Here is a 20,379-nt window from a genome sequence, read left to right on the forward strand (position 1 = left end):
GCTTTTCAAAATTTTTTCAATCGCTTTTTTTTTTTTTTTAATGGATCAAAAAATGTTAAAAAATGCGATGAGCCGCGTTTTTTTATGTTAGAGCGTTTTTACAGCTGAAAACTGCCTCTCACCCACTAGTTGTGGATTTTTTTTACAGCCAAAAAAATGCACCAGCCAAAAACAGTTGATAACAGGACATGGACACATAGGATAACAAGCTGGAGAGTTTATTGACTGGAAAAAAAAAAACGTCTGAAGCCAAAAACAGCAGCTGTAAAAACATCCAAAAACATCCAGTGTACATGAGGCCTTACACATCATTTTTTGTGTTTACGGTAGCAACTGAACATTTGTTCACTAAAAAATGATCGCAGGTTTTTTTGTGCTTTTAATGCTGCCTGTTTTAAAATAAATTTATTTTATTAACTCAACATAGTTTAGAATTAATATAAATTTGGAGATTTTGTTGTGTATGCATACGCTAATAATATATAAAAAAAATGTATTGAAAATATTGTTTTGATAAGCACTTGTGTAGCTATCATTGGATGTACAAAATCCCAAAAATATATGTTTTGGTGGGATTTTCACAAATTATCAACTCATGAGAAAATAATGTAAACTGAAGTAACGGTCCAGGCAACTGAGATGCAATATGGAGGGCATGGCCAAGCAGAGAAAGGGTTAAAGGACAGTGTAGTAAAAGAGGTATGTTGGCCTTGTTGTTTGATGGGTTATCACTCTATACTATAACAGTAGAAGTCTTATCATTTCCTGCTGATTAGATTATAAGATGCCCAAACAGAGTTCAGTAAATGACAACTATCAAATTAAATGGAAACAGAAAATCTGTATAAATAGGGTAATTAAGTAGGTCCGGGGATCCACTGGATACAAGAAGCAAATCTTTCAGGTCAGTGGTACAATTGTATCTATTACAACACTGCTTGTCACCTTCTTCACAAGTGTGTGTATCTACTGAAATTACGTCAGAATGGGTGGGGCATAAGTGTGCAATTTCTATATTTCAGCTGTACATTTTGATTTTTAAAACAATTATGTGACATTTAAAATTAGAAACTAAAAACATGTATGTGTTTGTTTTGCACGGTCATTCCCCAGTAAGGTGCAGAAGTACTTCAGTAGTATAGATTTTTCTTTTAAAAATAAAAGATGTACTCTTTGGTGATTTTTTTTTTTTTTTTTTTGGGAGGGGGGTATATTTAGGGTAGTTTTGTTTATTTCATTTAGTGTTCTTTTTATTAGTGCTTTTTCCTTTTTTTATGCATTTCAATCTTATTTGCGTGCTCTAATTACACTAACTTATTTACATTTTTTTAAAGTATTTTTTTAATAAATAAATAAAATAACAAGGCAGTTTTTGGCTCAAGGAAAGTTCCAATATAGTTGAAGGGAGCTACCTTCAGGATTGCAGCCTTAGAAGCCACTAAAAGAAAAACTTACTTTGGCTTTTCCATATGACCTATCCCTAGGACTACAATGCATTTGGCCAAAATGGTGGATTTTTGTTAAAATCTCCCAATTTGCTATTACATTTCAGGGAAATTAAAGTGGTTCCAAAGCCTGGAAATTTTTACCTTAATGCATTCTCTGCATTAAAGTGATTGTAAAGCTATATATATATATATATATATATATATATATATATATATATATATATATATATAAATAAGTGTTATACTTACCTGCTCTGTGCAATGGTTTTGCATTGAGCATCCTCAATCCTCCTCCTCTGGGGTCTCCCGATGGTGCTCCTGGCCCCCCACCCTCTGAATGCCCACCATAGCTTGTTTTGGGAGCACTCATGCAGCCTTTCTCCCAAGCCAGCTTGATCCTGAGCCAGGCTGTGTGTATGTATTGACACACACAGCATGGCTCACTCAGCCCCCCCCCCCCCCCCCCTCGCTCTCTTACAGGATTTGACTGACAGCACCCATTGGCTCCTGCTGCTCTGAATCAGAGCCAGTGAAGAGGGAGTAGGAGGTGGTGCCAAGACTCTGTAAAATCCTGTAAGAGAGTGAGGGTGGGGCAGGGCTGAGCCGTGCTGTGTGTGTCAATACATATACACAGCCTGGTTCAGGATCAAGCCAGCAGGTGTGACACCATAGGAAGTAACTTCCTATGGCGGCACACCAAGAAGAGGAGGAGCATGGAGAGCTGGCGGGGAACCCAAGAAGAGGAAGTTTGAGACCGCTCTGTGCAAAACCAGAGCAGATAAGTATAAATTACTTTTGAAAAAATATGTTTACAAATGCTATAAAACTTTCAGATTCATGCATTCCTTCAAATTTGAAGATCAAAGCTCTAGTAAACTTACAAACAGAACTGTATTTTATAATATTTTTTATATCAAAATTAAGCTTTTTAAAAAATAAAAAATAAATTCCTTCTATATATTACTATACATTGCAGGTCATGATAAAGAAGTCACTAGCAAATGAGTTCCAGGGCATGCAGTAACCAACTTACACTTGTTAGAGCGATTAAAAGTCTTTTTTTTGTTTTCTTTTAAAATAACAAACGTTATACTTATCTACTGTGTGCAATGGTATTGGTCAGACCAGCTCCGATTCCTGGTTCCTCCTCTGCTTGGTGTGCCACCATAGGAAGCCACTTTCTATGGTAGCACACCTGCAGGCTCGATCCTGAGCTGCGCTGCCTGTGTGAATATGCACAAGCAGCGAAACTTGGCCCCGCCCCCCAGGTCCCTCACCACTGAATTTGATTGACAGCAGCAGGAACTAATGGCTTCCCCTGCTCTCAGCAGGGAGAGGAGGAGAGAGGTGCCGTAGATGGACACAGGTCTGGATTGAGATAAGGTTTAGGTAAGTATAAAGGGGGTGCAGGAGCGATACACATATTACCTTTTTTACCTTAATGCAGGAAATGCATTAAGGTGAAAAAATGTTTAGGCTTTACAACCACTTTAAAAGCGGAGTTCTAGCCCCTCCACCAAATACTGTAGCTGCTGACTTTTACTATTGGGGCACTTACCTACTATCCAGGGATCCCACGATGTCCTCATCCAAGCCAATTCTTGAATCGGCTCTCGGGGGCTGGCGCCGCCATTTAGGATAAGGGAAACTGGCGATTCCAGGTACCCGCTCCCCCCCCCACAAGGTGCCAAATGTGGCACTGGAGGAGGGGGGTGCAGAAAGGCAGAGCTTCCCCTTTTGTGTGGAGCTACGCTTTTATCGCTTGCTGACCAGCTGCCGTCATTATACTGTGGCAAGTTGGCACAGCTGCGCGAATCGCTGTAGGTGGACGTCGGACGCTTTAAGAGCTTTAGGGGGCACACGCCAGAGCTGATGCATGTGGCCCGCGGCCACAATGTCCACCCGCGACCTGTGATTACTCCTCAGAGAGCCAAAACGGGGCTCTGTCAATGTAAACAGACCCATTCCCGTCTCTCAGGGAAGTAGAGAGAAATCTGCTGTTCCCAGTGATCAGGAACAGCGATCTCTTGCTACTCCCTGTCAGTACACTCCCCCCACAGTTAGACTCACCTCCCTAGGGAACACTTAACCCCTTGATCGCCCCCTAGTGTTAACCCCTTCCCTGCCAGTGACATTTCTACTGTGATCATTTGTTATTTTTAGCTCCCTGCAATGTTGCAGTCCCGCTAAAAATCACTGATCACCGCCACTATTAGTAAAAAAAAAAAATGATAATAAAAATGCCATAAATATATTCCCTATTTTGTAGACACTATAATTTTTGCGCAAACCAATGTATGTTTATTGTGATTTTTTTTTTTTTTTTTACCAAAAATATGTAGAAGAATACATATTGGCCTAAACTGCTAAATAAATTTTTATATATATATTTTTTATATTTATTATAGCAAAAAGTAAAAACATATATTTTTTTTTTTTCAAAATTGTCAATCTTTTTTTGTTTATAGCGCAAAAATTTAAAAGCGCAGAGGTGATAAAATACCACCAAAAGAAAGCTCTATTTGTGGGGAAAAGGGGACGTCAATTTTGTTTGGGTGCAACATCGCACAATTGCACAATTGTCAGTTAAAGCGACACAGTGCCGTATCGCAAAAAATGGCCTGGTCATTAAGGGGGCAAATCCTTCTGGTCCTTAAGTGGTTAAGTAACATGTTTTTATGGTAACATAAATTTGCGCTGGGTACAAATATGCTGTGTGCCAAGAGCTCTGACATTATGCAGCTTTAATACAGCTTTCTGTCAGAAATATAAATTTAAATAAAAGCTAAATATACTTTCTAAAAGCACTGTATGCATTTCCAACAAAACCATGATTCTCATATGCATAAGATTAGCTTGAAATGGAATTAAATGATCCATTATGTTGTGTTTTCTGTTCGGTGTGTTCTATTAGAATTTGCATTATAATGAACTAGAAAGTGTACTAACTCACCATATGGTGATGGATATATTGTTGACTTTTAAACTCACCTTGTCTTGTAGAATGCATTTCAACAAAATCTTGGCCATACTATCAGTCCTGGTCGTCTGTACCCGGGGTTCCAGTTTCTTTGATGAAGAGTGGCATGCTTGGAAGTTGAAATATGGTAAAAAGTTATTCATATGAACATCATGAAGAATATAATATAATGTTTAGATATTCATTTGTTTATAGGGTAGCTTGATTTTTTATACCAGTCCCTGAAGGAACTTAAAGTGGAGTTCCCCTTAAGAAAAAAAAAATTAAAAGTCAGCAGCTACAAACACTGCAGCTGCTGACTTTTAATAATCGGACACTTACCCGTCCCAGGGTCCAGCAATGTGGGGGAACGAGCCCTGCTCATTTCCCCCTCTGCTTGTCGGCGCCAGCATTCTAACTGTGAAGCCACAGCCGGGCACCCACTGCGCATGCGCGTGCGGCACCGCGATTGGCCCAGTCATCTGGGACCTGTCACGTGTCCCAGATGACTGACAGGAGGGCAGAGCTGAGCCCTTCCTGCTACGAGAGGAAGTGATGTCACCAGCCCAGGCAGAAGGAGGCAGACTACAAGAGACCCCCTAGCAACAGGCACTTAGAGGTGAGTTAAAAAAGGACAAGACGTATGTGTATAATTTCGCGCAGAAGTGAAGTTGAATCAAACAATAAAATGTCAAAGGAAATTATGACTACTGTGTGAATGACTCCAAAGAATGCTGCAGAAGTACAAAGAGGGTAAGTATTGGTAAAAAAAAAATGTTGTATATATTGTGTTTTTTTTTTCATTCATTCATTTTTTTTAATTCATTCATTCATTACATTTTGTTAATTGCATTGCGCAAATACTGTGTAACATAAAAAATTGCAACAATCACCATTTTATTCCCTAGGGTCTTTGCCAATATATATATATATATATATATATATATATATATATATATATATATATATATATATATATATATAAAATACTGTTTTGGGGTTATATGTAAAGCAAAAAAATGCTGATTTATATTTGCAAACAAAAAGTACCAGAAAAAGCCTATTGGACAGTGCAGCTATACAACATATTACAACAAATATAATACTGTATAACAGGGCTGACCACTAGGGATGAGTTTCAGGTTCGGGATGAACATGAGTTTCACCTGAACCCAGCCTGTTCACAGTTTGGAGAAGGGGGAAAAAAACTGCCCATATTTGGCCAGTTCCCCTGCCCATGCAAATCTCTGGCTGATGTTGACAGAAGTCTGTCAAATAACAGTGGGATCACTACCACCTTTAAGGACAGAAGTCCAGCTCTGTTGGAATGTAAACAGTGCTGAGAAACTTGGGTGGTTATTGACCACATTTGGTCATAGTTCAACTGGACGTGTTCTGTAATGTCGGAGGTGTTTTGTAGCTTGACCAAGCCACTTCTTAATTTCTAACGTGTATCAGGAAAATACCCTGCAATTATATGCAAACGGGTATCACCAGCACATTGATCCAATTATCACGGAAAGGCAGATATATTGTTTTGAAACAAAATGGGAGGTGGAAAAATTGCAGAACCAAACTGTTCTATTTATATAATTCAAACTTTGGTGTTAGGAAGGCTTTATAACTGTTAATCCTACGATTTACATGACTGAAGGTGTAAACGGTTTTCAGAGAGATGTTAATAATGGTGCTACATTTGGAAGACAGATGGTGTCAAGGGCCTTAAAGACCTCAACCATGTTCAATGAGGGGGTATTTTCCTGACACTCATTAGAACGGAAGAAGTAGTTTGGATAAGCTATGAAATGTCTTCCACATCACAGAATAAGGCCAATTGAATGTGACTAACTACTTCTAGTTACCTTCCAACTTATTGAGATGGGAATGAGGGACACCTATTAGCAAATGTATGTAGGCATAGGACACACACCCTGCCACGCCCCCTTAAAAGAGAATTATACAAAAGAAATATTAGTTAAACCCACAAGTGCTTTTTTACAACTATTATTCCTTTATATTGGCTTTTGACATTTACAAATGCATCTGTTTTGAAATTACATGAAAGGTTTAGCACAGGGGAAACACTTTTTGAAAGATAAAACATGCATTTTATATACAACTATATAGATCGGACCAAAATGAGGGACAAATGAGGAGGAAAGAAGGACAGAGAGACATTGCTCCAAATCAAGGACAGTCCCTTGAAATCAGGGACAGTCGGGAGCTATGGTTATACCATGACCTGGATAAATGAGAATATTTACACACATACAGTACTTGCTTATAATTCTTTTTTTTTAATTATTATAATAAAAAATAAAAGGAAAAAATAATGTTAAACACTCCTCAAAGGTCCCGTTACATCTAGTTTGTTGCATTAAAGTGTGTTGTACCATATGCTTTCCTGCAACACAGTGCAATACGAGGTGCATGTGTGTTGCCATTTATTTTGTGCTACACTACACCACACCATATCACACCACAACAAATGATGTAGGTTGTGGTGTTCTACATTTTTTTTTAAAATACAGCAGGTGCAGTTTCTTTTCTGTATTGGGGCCATTTCTCACAGCACAGTACAATGTGAATGGGCCCTAAAGATGGAAATGGTCCCATTATAAAAGAACGTTTTTGTACCAAGCCTTTATTAAAGTTTTAGAACCCTTGTTAGGTTTGCTGTTTGTTACCCTGTTTGGAAAATTCCCCCTGTAACTAGGACTGAAAGTAAGAGAATATATAGCATTTTGAAGGGAAAATATTTAAAGGGGGCACATTTGCCTATTGACAACTAAGAGGGCAATTTTGGAGAGATTTCCCCTCACTTCTTGTTATATAACTGGGACACAGGTGGAAACAAAAAAGCTAACACAAGGTTTTAATCCGCCCCTACTCTATCCAAAATTAATTGAAAAAGTTTTGGCTTTAGGACTATTTTAATATTGATATTTTAACCACTTGCCAACCGTATAACTTACTGCACATATATGGCAGCAAGGTGGCTTGGCTGCACCAGGTAACATAACTAGTACGTGATCTGACACTTCTGGGCCGCCGGCCCAGCTATTCTGTAATTAGACACAGCAGATGTCGATCACCAGATGGTAGCCAATGGATTAGCGCCGGCACCCAATGATCACCATACATTTACACAGGACAGAGCCCTGCCAATGTAAACAAGGCTGGCCCCTGTTCTGTCAGTGAGGAAGTAATAGATTTTCATTCCCCGAAAAGAAGGGAATAAAATATATTATTTCCCCTAGTAAAATCACCTAACACAGTACACCAAAACACTGGCTAGGTACAGATTTAACCCTTTGATCACCCATCCAAATGTCCACCGCAATATCGCAGTCCCGCTATAAGTCACTGATTGCCGACATTACTAGTAAAAAAAAACAAATAAATTAATACAAATTCCAGTATATATTCCATATTATGTAAACACTATAACTTTTGCGCAAACCAATCAATCTACCCTTAATGGGAAAACATGTAACAGAATACATATTGGCCTAAATTTAGGACGAAATTACATTTTTGAAATTTTTCTATTTGATATGTTTTATAGCAAAAAGTAAAAAATATTGTTTTCTTTTCAAAATTGGTGTTTTTTTTCTTTGTTTATAGTGCGAAAAGTAAAAAATTCAGCAATGATCAAACACCACTGAAAGAAAGCTCCTTTTGTTGTCCCTCCCCTCATGCAAGGGTACCAGGTGTAATTCTAGACTCTGACTTGTCATTTCAGCCCCAAGTCCAATTGTTGCCACAGTTTGTAGAATTCAGCTCCGTAACATCTCTAAAATTCACCCCTTTTTAACAAAGGAAACCACCAAGCTCCTCATTCACTCCCTCGTTATCTCTCGACTTGACTATTGCAACTCCCTTCTCATTGGCCTGCCCCTCCATAGGCTATCCCCTCTTCAGTCTACCATGAATGCTGCTGCCAGACTTATACACCTTACCAACCGTTCAGTGTCTGCCAACCCTCACCTCCAATCCCTACACTAGCTCCCAATCACCCAGCTAATTAAATAAAAAATAACCACAACATACAAAGCCATTCACAACTCTGCACCGAGCTACATCACCAACCTTGTCTCCAAATATCACCCAAATCGTCCTCTCTGCTCTTCTCAAGACCTCCTACTCTCAAGCTCTCTTATCTCTTCCTCCCATGCTCGTCTCCGGGATTTCTCCAGAGCCTCTCCCATCCTCTGGAACTTACTATCTCCATTGGTCCGGCTATCCCCTACTCTTGCTATCTTCAGGCGATCCCTGAAAACTCATCTCTTCAGTAAAGCCTATCATGTCTACAACTAATCTCCTACCACTTCCATCAGCTCATTCCCCACAGTTACCACCTTTTGTACCATCTGCCCTACCTAATTACATTGTAAACTCTTCTGAGCAAGGCCCTCTTAATCCTCTTGTATTTTATTTTATTATAACTGTATTGTCTCCCTTTTATATTGTAAAGCGCTGCATAAACTGTTGGCGTATATAAATCCTGTATAATGATAATTTGTGAGAAAAAAAGTTTATTTAGGAACAGTGTCGCACGTCTTTGCAATTGTCAGTTAAAGTAATGCAGTACCATTTAGTAAAAAATGGCCTGGTCATGAAGGAGGGTAAAATCAAGGTCAAAGTCAACTGGTTAATATTGATAGTTTCTGCTATCTTCATTTTTAATGTGTAAAATTACTTTTAATGTGTAATGGCTTTGTCACCCTTTACTGTTCATACCAATCATTTGAACCTATAACATAACAGGCAAAGCATATCCCTCTGTGGAGGAAGAAGAGTCACGGAGGAAAGCTTGGGAAGACAACTTGCACATGGTCCAGAAACATAATGCACTGGCTGACCAAGGCCTCAGTACCTTCAGAATGGCAATGAATCATTTTGCAGATTTGGTAAGAGAACACATTATATTGTTAGTCTCCAGACCTCATCGATGGAGAGAAGCACTGACTTATTAAAGACAAGGCTTGTTTAGTAATAAAAGGAGCTGTTGGGCTCAACAGTCACAAGCTTCCAGATAAAACCGTTACTTTCCATTTAGATCAGATTTTGTAGCATGTAATGTTCAGAATTTAGAACCAAAAGATCTTTCAAAAATATTATGAATGTTGACAAAAAAATGGTTGTAGACTGTAGAGAAGGGCGCAAAAAATGAGAAAAAGAACAGTACAAAAGAGACAAGAGTAGAAGGAACAAGGTGGACAAATGAGACACATGGGGTAAAATGGGAAGCAGGCAACGTATCACATAAAGTAGGTTAGTAATATAAAAAGGCAAATAGGAAACAGTGGTGCAAACAACAGACCTGGTCACAGGCACATAATGACTCTGCAAGCCAAACTGCACGTCTTAAAGCTGAACTCCAGGTATGATCTTTATTGCATATTTATATTGGTCCAGTTTGGATCAATGTAAGTATATATTTCTCATACCTGATGGACCTCGGGGGAAGCTTACAATCACTGTAGTAGTCAGTGCTACTACAGAGATAGCTGTGATCTTCTGGGTCCAGCGCCAAAGAGGTTCAACTCTGCAAACTGACCACAGGAGTCACTTACTTGACACTGCCATCATTAAAAGAACACCTTGTGTTCTTTTGGACAAGGTGGAGAGGTGGAGAGGATGGGTGTTGTGATGTCACGATACGACTCACTGTGGTCAGTGGGTACAGGAGAAGTTGCTCAGCACAAGACCCGATAAATCGTGGCTATCGTTGTAGTAGTTCTGAATTCTACTGTGATTTCAGCTTCTACTGTGGCCCCTCAGGTATGAGATATGAGGTATGAGACATTGGTCCAAGCTACGCCAATGTAAGTATACACATCTCATACCTAGACTTCAGCTTTAAGAGTACTCTCACATTAGATGCACATACCTATGGCAGCAAATATATAGGTAACTAACATACACTATATTACGAAAAGTATTGGGAAGCCCGCCTTTACACGCACATGAACTATAATGGCCTCCCAGTCTTAAACCGTAGGGTTCAATATTAAATTTGGCACACCCTTTGCAGTTATAACAGCATTAACTCTTCTGGGAAGGCTGTCCACAAGGTTTAGGAGTGTGTCTATGGGAATGTTTGAACATTTTTCCAGAAGCACATTTGTGAGGTCAGGCACTGATGTGAACGAGAAGGCGCAGCTCAAGTCTCCACTCAAAATTCATCCCAAAGTTCTGTCAGGTTAAGATCAGGACACTGTGCAGACAGTCAAGTACCTCCACCCCAAACTTGCTCATCCATGTTTTTATGGACCTTGCTTTGTGCACTGGTCCAAATCATTTGATGGAGGGCGGATTATGTTATTGTGTGAGGTTGCTTTTCAGGGGTTGGGCCTGGTCCCTTAATTCCAGGGAGGGAAATTCTTAAGTTGTCAGCATACCAAGACATTTTGGACAATTTCATGCTCCCAACTTTGTGGAAAAAGTTTGGGGATGGCCACTTCCTGTTTCACACTGTGCACCAGTGTACAAACAAGGTCCATAAAGACATGGATGAGCGAGTTTAGGGTGAAGAAACTTTACTGGCCTGCACAGAGTCCTGCCCTCAACCTGATAAAAAAACCCTTGGGCTGAATAAGAGCAGAGACTGCGAGCCAGGCCTTCTTGTCCACATCAGTGCCTGACCTCACAAATGTACTTCTGGTAGTATGGTCAAACATTCACATATACACACTCCTAAACCTTGTGGACAGCCTTCCCAGAAGAGTTAAAGCTGTTATATTTGTAAAGGGTGGGCCAACTCAATATTGAACCCTACAGGCTAAGAGGCAGGCATTGCAATACTTTTGGTAATATAGTGTATGTGGTTTGCTAAGCATCATGTGGTCCAGCATGTCCTAATGTGGGCCAGCTAAGCAATGGCATATTTAGGGCCATAATAGAACTGCACATGGATATACCAAAAGGAGACTGTAAAGAAACACTGAAAGTGAAAAACCCATAGTACATGATTTGAAGAGGGTATTGAAGTCAACATGCAAAGAAGTGCAATCTGTGGCTGATACTTCCAAATGCTTATTGTATTGATAGGTAGATGTACTTATGCTTCATTGTACCTATAGCATGGCAAATGGGCTTGTTTGATCTTCTTCTCCATTGGTTGTTTTTTTAAATCATAAAGAACAGTTGTGGTGGTTGTACATCACAGGTTTTTCATGTGTTTTATTTTTTTTTAGACAGGCATTTAACTATTATAATGGTATCATTGCTGTAATAGAGTCCGCGAGAATAGATAGGCTCATTTAAATACATTACGTTAAAGCCTAACTCCAGTAAGGAAGAGTTCACATTTCATTTGTGTCTTTATTTCTGTATGTAATCATATAGCATATAGAGGGTGGATTTTTGTTGTTACTTCCTGTTCCTCTGACCCCCATACAAGAAAATGGGAGACATGGTAGTCGGTGGGACAAGAAAACATGGAGTGCAATTAAATCATTAGTTCTAGCCCTTTCCTGACAGGGACTTTTCTCAACAGGGAAGCGGGTGGCATTCAATATTTTATTCAAAGCCAAATTAAATGATTTAATTGGGGATGGGCTTTAATGGCCCAATTTATATTTGCAGAATACATAGGGACAAAACTTTATTTATGTTGACACTTTTTGTTTTAGACAAGCGAAAAAGTGAAGTCAAGGAGCTGCCTGTTTCCTACAGAACAACACCCAGTGCATCTTCCAAAACAGACATATGGCTCACATAGTAACCTACCTGAGCATGTTGACTGGAGAGAATCGAAATGTGTGACTCCTGCTAAACAACAAGGCATCTGTGGGTCCTGCTGGGCTTTTGCTACGGTAAAAAACTGCTTGCTTTTTTTTTTACAAGCTACTACAAAACATATCAAACTATTATTATTATTATTATTATAATGACAAATTAAGAGTAAATGGCAACACATGTTAAACCCACATGTAGGTTTAAGTTGTAGAAGCTGCTGGTAACTGGCCCTCCTACTCCTATGTGGACATGCATTCTCCACTTGCATCTAGACATGTGCATTAGTTTTCATTCCAAATGCATTTTCGTCTGAATTTTGGGTATTTTCATTATTGTTTTAACAAACAATAACGAGCGCGCAGAATCCGAAAAAAATAATAAAAATGTAATTTGGGTACAGTGTTGTATGACCGCGCAATTGTCATTCAAAGTGCATCAGCGCTGAAAGCTGAAAATTGGTCTGGACAGGAGGGGGGTTTAAATGCCCAGTAAGCAAGTGGTTACAGCTCTGCACGCAGTGATTTAATGTTATTAGATGGCCCCTTTCTTACTCAGTCTGCTAGCAGCGGCAAAATCAAGCATGGCAAGTGGCCACTCACCAGTCCCAGACACTTTGCAAACTCTGATCTGGACACTTGGCTGTCACTAATCCTTCTTGATCTGTAGACGATGAGTACGCACATAGACACAGAGATGGGCACTCTGCAGTCCCCTCCAGCAAGAGGAAGCTCTCTCCTCTAAAGCTTGGGAGAAAATTGTTCCTTTCCCCTCCTATTAAGAGTGTATATCTGGAAGTTGTAGTCCATTACTCCATTTACTCTCATGGCAAGGTCCAACAGTTCACTGCAGCCTGCACTGAGTCCTTTCAGATTCTTAAGTCCCCTGGTCTCCCCCTGATGAGTGAAGGATGAATGGCATAAAAGCCAGCATATAGCCATCACGTATAGACACACACAGCTGTGCATAGTAACCAATCAGCTACTAGGTTGTATTGTCAAAGCTTAACTGAATAATCTTAAGTTAGAAGATGATTGGTTAATATGCACAGCTGCACCAAATTCTGGGTGCACCAGTTTTAGTAAATCTCACTCTGAAGGTTATTTACGAAAGGCAAATCCACTTTGTACTGCAAGTGCAAGAGGAAGTGCAAGTCGCTCTAAATCTAATGCCGTGTACACACCACCAGATTTTCAGGCAGAAAAGGTCAGACGGTCTTCCCGACGGACTTTCGACGGACTTCCGAAACGAACGGACTGGCCCACATACGAACGGACTAGTCTGTTAGTTTTGAATTTGATGATGCACAATGGGACTAAGAAAGGAAGTTCAATAGCCAGTAGCCCAAAGCTGCCCTTACGTCATATTTGGTCCGTCAGACCAGCATACAGACGAACGGTTTTCTTGATAGGAATTGAGTCCGTTGGACAGATTTGAAACATGTTCTATTTCTAGGTCCATCTCAATTTTTTTATAGAAAAATGATCGGACTATCCCACACACGATCGGACTATCCAACGGAATGATTCCGTCTGACCTATTCTGTCGGAAAGTCCGGTCGTGTGCATGCAGCATTAGGGGTAGATCTGAAATGAGTGGAAGCTCTGCTGATTTTATCATCCAATCATGTGCAGGCTAAAATACTGTTTTTTATTTTCCTTGCATGTCCCCCTCAGATCTACAGTGACTTTACTTTTAAGTACACTTGCATTGCAAAGTGGATTTTCGTTTAGTAAATAACCCCCTCCGTGTCTTTATAGCATCTCTCTCTCTCTCTAGCTAAGCACCTGGTCATTGGCTGCTTGTGCTGATTTGAAGGCCAATCTTCCAGCATGACTGTTCAACAAAAGCTGGTTATTAGACTGACTTCTGTTGAACAGACAATGATAGAAACAGAGTAAAATTCATCAGTTTCCTGCTGGTCCGGCCAATATTTGGTTTGTATATACCAGCCTTAAGTCTCTGATATGTTTTGTTTCAGGTGGGTGCTGTTGAATCACGGTTATGTATAAAGAGCAAGGAACTTGTGAAGCTCAGTGAGCAGCAGCTGGTAGACTGTGACTCTGAAGACGGTGGATGCTGTGGAGGGTATCCAGCCTATGCACTTTTGTATGCAGAGATGAACGGCGTCATGAGGGCTGAAGATTATGAATACACAGGAAAGGTTTACTTATTTATTTCAATTTTTTCTGATTTTCGCTGAGTTGGAACTCACATCCTAAATGGAAAGCCACATATCTCTTCCTCAAACAGCTATAATGAGTGCCTAACATCAGTTCGGATATATTTTTTCTTAAAGACTAAGTCCATCCAAAAAAAAAAAAAAGAAACTTACAATTAGTAGGATGTGTCCTTTGTGCTGATGTTTTTGGGTGAAAAACACCTCCATCCATTACCCTCACTCTACCTCTATAATCTTCCTAATAGAACTAAGGGACTGCCACAGGCTCTCATTGAGAGATCCAAATACAGGTATGTCCGCCCTTTCCACCCAGCTCCTCCATTCATAGAAACCATATAACAGCTTCTATTAAAGTGGTTGTAAACCCTTTACAACCACTTTATACTACAGGCAAGCCTATAATTAGGCTTACCTGTAGCTACACTGGATATCTCCTAAACCTGCACAGTTTAGGAGATATCCCTGTATTTGCATGTGCCGACGTCATCCGCACATTGCAAACTGAAAGCTTCAAGTTTACTGTGCCGTTACCGGCAGCTCCCACACGCATGTGTGGGAGTGACGTCATCACGACTCTGGCCAATCTAAGTGCCAGAACTGCGATACCCGGAAGTACCCCCCCCCAGAGAGATGTCGGCCTTATGGAGCGGTGAACGAGGACCGATGCGCAGGGTTCAATCCCAGGTAAGTAATTTATAATGAGATAGTATGCTAATTTTTAAAGAGTTTACAACCACTTTAGAGAAACACAATCTATTAATGAAGGATGGGCGGCAGTGGTGGCCCATTCATTAGGGCCCCCCCACTCTATTCTACGAGCCCACACAGGTGTTACAACAGCAAATTAATATTCATTATTTAAAAACTGATCCTCAATCTGGCCCATCAGAAGAGGGTAGACCCGTTTTCCAATTGGCCAAAAAGAGAAGAGATTCCCGATTGGCCGCCAATGTGGAAGAAGGAGGAAATGGAAGCCGCTGCCACCATGATGCCTGTGGAGAGCAGGGGAAGCCGCTGAGCAGGGGCAGCTGCCAGTGAAGCCTGGAAGAAGCGCTGCCCACAATTGATGGGGTAAGTGCTCCAGGCCCAACTGACCTGAGGGGGGGGGGGGTGGCGGTGGTACTATGTGCTGTCCCCCCAAAAAAAATTACCACCCGCCACCACTAATGGATGGATGATTGAAAAGGTCAACCCTAATCATTCATAGAAGCTGTAGTACCAGACCAACTGAGAAGAAAGTGTGGGCCTAGTTGGACAGAGGAGGATTTCCCCTACAAGAAGAAGCCTAAGCCCAAGGGACACATCCTACTGACTGTAAGTGATGTCCCTTGTGCTGGTTTTTCTGTTTTTTGTTTTTGTTTTGTTTTTTTGGCTTCACTTAGGCTTTACCGTATCTTCATCATGCCCTAGGAAAGCTTTGTTTAAAACCTAGTGTAAGTGGTACATTTTGATTTTGTCAAGATTTGGCGTGTGACTTGGTTATGTCACCCTATGAAACTTTTTTAGATATATTTTTATATATAAATTCTTCTGCACTTGGCACTTTTTTTTACAATATTCCACATTTTGTATTATTGCACTGAATATTTGTATTGTATGATGCAAATAATATTTATATGGTTTATATTAGTGCAGCATGTTTATTTTATAGCAATGCATATGTGAATTGAATATTTTTTTGTGTTACTTTGGTACTCCATTTTCACTGACCAGCAATAAATCACAGCAGGCGCCTGAACAGTATGTGTAAAACTCCTAAAAATGATGATGTTTGCCGGTCAGAGAAAACTGCACAGTGAGCCTTTATTTGAACTAAAGTGTCAAATAAACATATGCAAAGTATACTAAGGAGGGCAGTTAAAATGCAAAGACCAGGATTAAAGAGCAGAAAGTTTGTTATATTGTATTGTTACTTTTCAACATGCCCAAGAAAATGTTTTGCCTGTTCATATTTTTTGTATCTAATGTCAGCAAAACTAGAGAAACTGGGGTGACACCTTACTGGAAATATTGGTAAGAACATTTAGAGCCCATTGAGCCTTGCATTATAGTTACACGTGCTAAAACTGCTTCCTTGTGTCGGGCCTGCCTCCCCGATGACCGGTGATTTGTTTGGTGGGGTGATAATGAAGATACCACAGAAGAGGTGGTGTAAGCATAGATCCACAGAATTAATGTAACAAACTAGGGTGACAATTAAGAAGTGACCCGGCCTTATCTTTGAGGTGGCAGACCTTGGAAGTTGCTTCATGACCATCCTTCTGGTGATATACGTCTGTGTCAGCCTGTTTGACTCATTGCCATTGAGTCCTTGATTTCTGGTAAGTGCATTTACCTTTAGTGGTGGTGGCTAATCATATTGCGGGGGTTTGGCACATGGTAATTCTTGGTTGCTATTCACAACTACAGCTATCAAAACAACAATAGGACTGAACAATTGGACTTTTCTATACCATTCATTTGGACTTTGACACTTATTTATATATATTTTTATTAGGTCTGTGGAAATTAAAGGTTAATTAATCGATTAATCTTTTTGATCGATCAAAATTCTTTTGATCGGTACTCACCTCTACGCCGGCTTCCGGGTCTTCAGGGAGTTCCGTCTGAGATCCGGTGAAGTCTCGGAAATCGACGTCACTGGACTCCTCTCCCTTCCCCAAGTGCCTCCATCTACTAACGAAGGGAAAGGGGGAATAGTCCGGTGACATCAAAGTTCGGATTGAACGTAACGCATATGGGGCAGACGTCACCCGCTTCTGTCCTACGGAACTAACACGATTGTCAGCTTTACATGCTGTGTTTTTATCATCTTTATGTGAGTAATTTGTGTTTGAACAGAAAAATTAAATCTTATACTTAAGCTGTAATCACTTAGATCTTTTCTTTCTATCCATGACCTGGCATCCTTGCTAAGATCTAAGGACACGTGAGAGAAGTTTATGGTCCGCGTTAACCCTTTTGATACCCGCTTGCATGACCACCTTTTTGCAAAGGGGTCCATGCCATAAGGTGAGAGTGATTAGTTAGACCGGAGGTGGAGGAATTGTCATGCTACTGTGTGAAGAAAATTAATTAAAGCGGTTCTTCACCCTAAAGGGGAAGTTCCGCTAGTATTATCCCTCCCCCCCTCCGGTGCCACAATCGGCACCTTTCGGGGGGGAGGGGGGTGCAGTTACCTGGATAATCCAGGTAACTGCACCCACTTCCGGCCAGACCGCCGCATGGCTCCGCCCACCGCCGCATGCCCCCCCCCCCCCGTTGTGTTCTGGGAAACACACAGTTCCCAGAGACACAGCGGGGAACCAGCGCAGCACGACTCGCGCATGCGCAGTAGGGAACCGGGCAGTGAAGCCCTCTTGCTTCACTTCCCGATTCCCTGACAGAGGATGGCGGCGGTGGCTGCAGCGAGACGAGCGTTTGCTCGTCATCTGCCGCCGACATCGCTGGAACCTGGGACAGGTAAGTGTGATATTATTAAAAGTCAGCAGCTGCAATATTAGTAGCTGCTGGCTTTTAATATTTTTTTTTTTTGTGCAGCTCCTCTTTAAGTCAGTGCTACAGTTTGAATTTAAAACTTATTTGTGTGAACTGTGAAGTTAAGTCATGGATTGTGGGAACTAGTGTCGGGTGATTGTCTATAGTGTATACCACATTTACCACTGACTAATGCAGAGTTGTAATGCAAGGAGATCAGCTAAAAGTAGTTGGATCTGTATGTGCATAATAATTAATCGAAATGAATCGATTAAAAAAAAATTGATTAATCAAACATGAAACAGCCCTAATTTTTATATATGAATTCTTATGCACTTGGCACTTTTTAACAATATTGCACTTTTTGTATTATTGCACGGAATATTATTGTATGATGCAAACAGGGGCGGACTGACCATTCGGGCACTCGGTCGCCGACGGAGTCAGGGAGGCCCCATGAGCAGCTCAGTCTGCCCTTGGATGTGCCCACAGCTTATTATGAAGGATTGGGGAAGTTTACGCACAGTGGAGGTAGTGAGTGGTGTCATCCCTGCCTGGCTGCAGTTGATGAGGCTATATGAGAGGACTCGGGTGCTGGCCGAATTACAGAGCGATCATGGAGCCATGAGGATGATAGCAATAACAGGCACTCCAGTCACCTCTCCTCCTGAAGAATTCAGCAGAGGGACGGGGCCACAGTGTACATCCATGCCACGGGGAAAGCCAGTGAGAGAGCTGGAGGCTGCAGAGTGAAGACAGAGTCATCATGTCGGAGATAGTCACCTGACCTGCCTTGCGTGCAGCAGGTCAGTGTGTAATCACCAGCCAGGCTGACTGTGTGTTCCTTCTTCCCCAGTGCCCATCTACCAGGTGCTATTCCCTGGTACACTGATAGCTGTACACTGAGTGCCCCTCAGTGTACAGATATATCAGTATACAGTATACAGATATCAGTGTTAGGGAAAGCAGTGTATAGATGTCAGTTATATATAGGGAATAGCACTTAGTGATATCCAGCCAGGCTGACTGAGTGTTCCTTCTTCCCCTGTGCCCATCTACCAGGTGCTATTCCCAAATATAGCAATTAGCAATTTCTCAGTATCAGCGGCTGCGGTTAACCCTCTCAGCACTGGAATGAACTTTAATGCACAGAGAGGAGAGAGACTTGGATGTTCAAGCATGTCACACACTAGGAGAACTGATACATCTATAAGAGCACCTGTAAAGTGCTTGAAAGAAGCCTCATCTGCAATCACAATGCGAAAGCCCAAGTGCTTTAAGAGCCCTTTCACAATGTCGGTGCCCGAAAAACGCTCGTAAAGCGCCGCTTAAACTAGCAGCGGTGGACGTAATATATTTGGATTTTGCAAAAGCGTTCGATACAGTTCCGCACACACGGTTCATGTGTAAGGTAAAATCTACAGGTTTGGAAACATCAGTTTGTAGATGGATAGAAAACTGGCTAAAAGACAGAATTCAGAGAGTAGTGGTTAATGATTCTTACTCTGAATGGTCTAAGGTTATCAGCGGTGTACCCCAAGGTTCAGTGCTGGGACCCTTACTTTTTAATATCTTTATAAATGATATAGGGTCTGGGATCATAAGTAACATTTCCGTCTTTGCAGATGACACCAAGCTATGCAGTGCAATAACGTCCTTACAGGATGTCACCAGTTTACAAGCCGACCTCAACGCTCTGTCTAATTGGGCGACTATGTGGCAGATGAGAAATGTAAAGTTATGCACTTGGGGGCTAAGAAAATGCATGCATCATACACGCTAGGGGGAGTACAACTGGGGGAATCCATAGTGGAGAAGGATCTGGGGGTTTTGGTAGATCATAAGCTCAATAATAGCATGCAATGCCAAGCTGCGGTTTCCAAAGCGAGCAAAGTCCTTTCCTGTATTAAGAGAGGTATGGACTCCAGAGAGAGAGATATCATTTTGCCCCTGTTCAAATCATTAGTAAGACCTCATCTGGAATATGAAGTTCAGTTTTGGGCACCAGTTCTCAAAAAGGATATCGGGGAACTGGAGAAAGTGCAGAGAAGGGCAACCAAACTGATAAGAGGCATGGAGGAACTCAGCTATGAGGAAAGATTAGAGGAACTGAATTTATTCATTCTTGATAAGAGGAGATTAAGGGGGGATTTGATCAACATGTACAAATATATAAGGGGTCCATATAGGGAACTTGGTGTCGAGTTATTCACTTTACAGTCAACAAAGAGGACAAGGGGGCACTCTTTACGTCTAGAGAAGAAAAGATTTCATCTCCAAATACGGAAAGGTTTCTTCACAGTAAGAGCTGTGAAAATGTGGAATAGACTCCCTGCAGAGGTGGTTATGGCCAGCTCAGTGGATTGCTTTAAGAAAGGCCTGGATTATTTCCTAAGTGTACATAATATAACTGGGTACTGACATTTATAGGTAAAGTTGATCCGGGGAAAATCCGATTGCCTCTCTGGGGATCAGGAAGGAATTTTTTCCACAGCTTTAGCAAATTGGATCATGCTCTGCTGGGGTTTTTTGCCTTCCTCTGGATCAACTGTGGGTATAGAATTGGGTAT

General features: G+C 41.0%; 1 protein-coding gene across 1 annotated transcript in view; it reads left to right on the forward strand.

Moving 5' to 3' along the window:
• The first annotated feature begins 786 nt into the window (after positions 1-786).
• Positions 787-20,379, forward strand: part of LOC143963713 (cathepsin K-like) — a 28,766-nt gene continuing 9,173 nt past the window's right edge. Inside the window, exons 1-5 of the mRNA XM_077473427.1 lie at positions 787-904; positions 4,452-4,555; positions 9,178-9,320; positions 12,048-12,230; positions 14,132-14,314. Coding sequence (XP_077329553.1) covers positions 4,453-4,555; positions 9,178-9,320; positions 12,048-12,230; positions 14,132-14,314 — 612 coding nt within the window. The 5' untranslated portion in view covers positions 787-904; position 4,452. The remainder of the gene's footprint in view (positions 905-4,451; positions 4,556-9,177; positions 9,321-12,047; positions 12,231-14,131; positions 14,315-20,379) is intronic.

The sequence above is a fragment of the Lithobates pipiens genome, unplaced genomic scaffold (genome assembly GCF_037356315.1).
Source record: "Lithobates pipiens isolate NorthernLeopardFrog02 unplaced genomic scaffold, aLitPip1_a1.2 Scaffold_8, whole genome shotgun sequence".
Classification (NCBI taxonomy): Eukaryota; Metazoa; Chordata; class Amphibia; order Anura; family Ranidae; genus Lithobates; species Lithobates pipiens.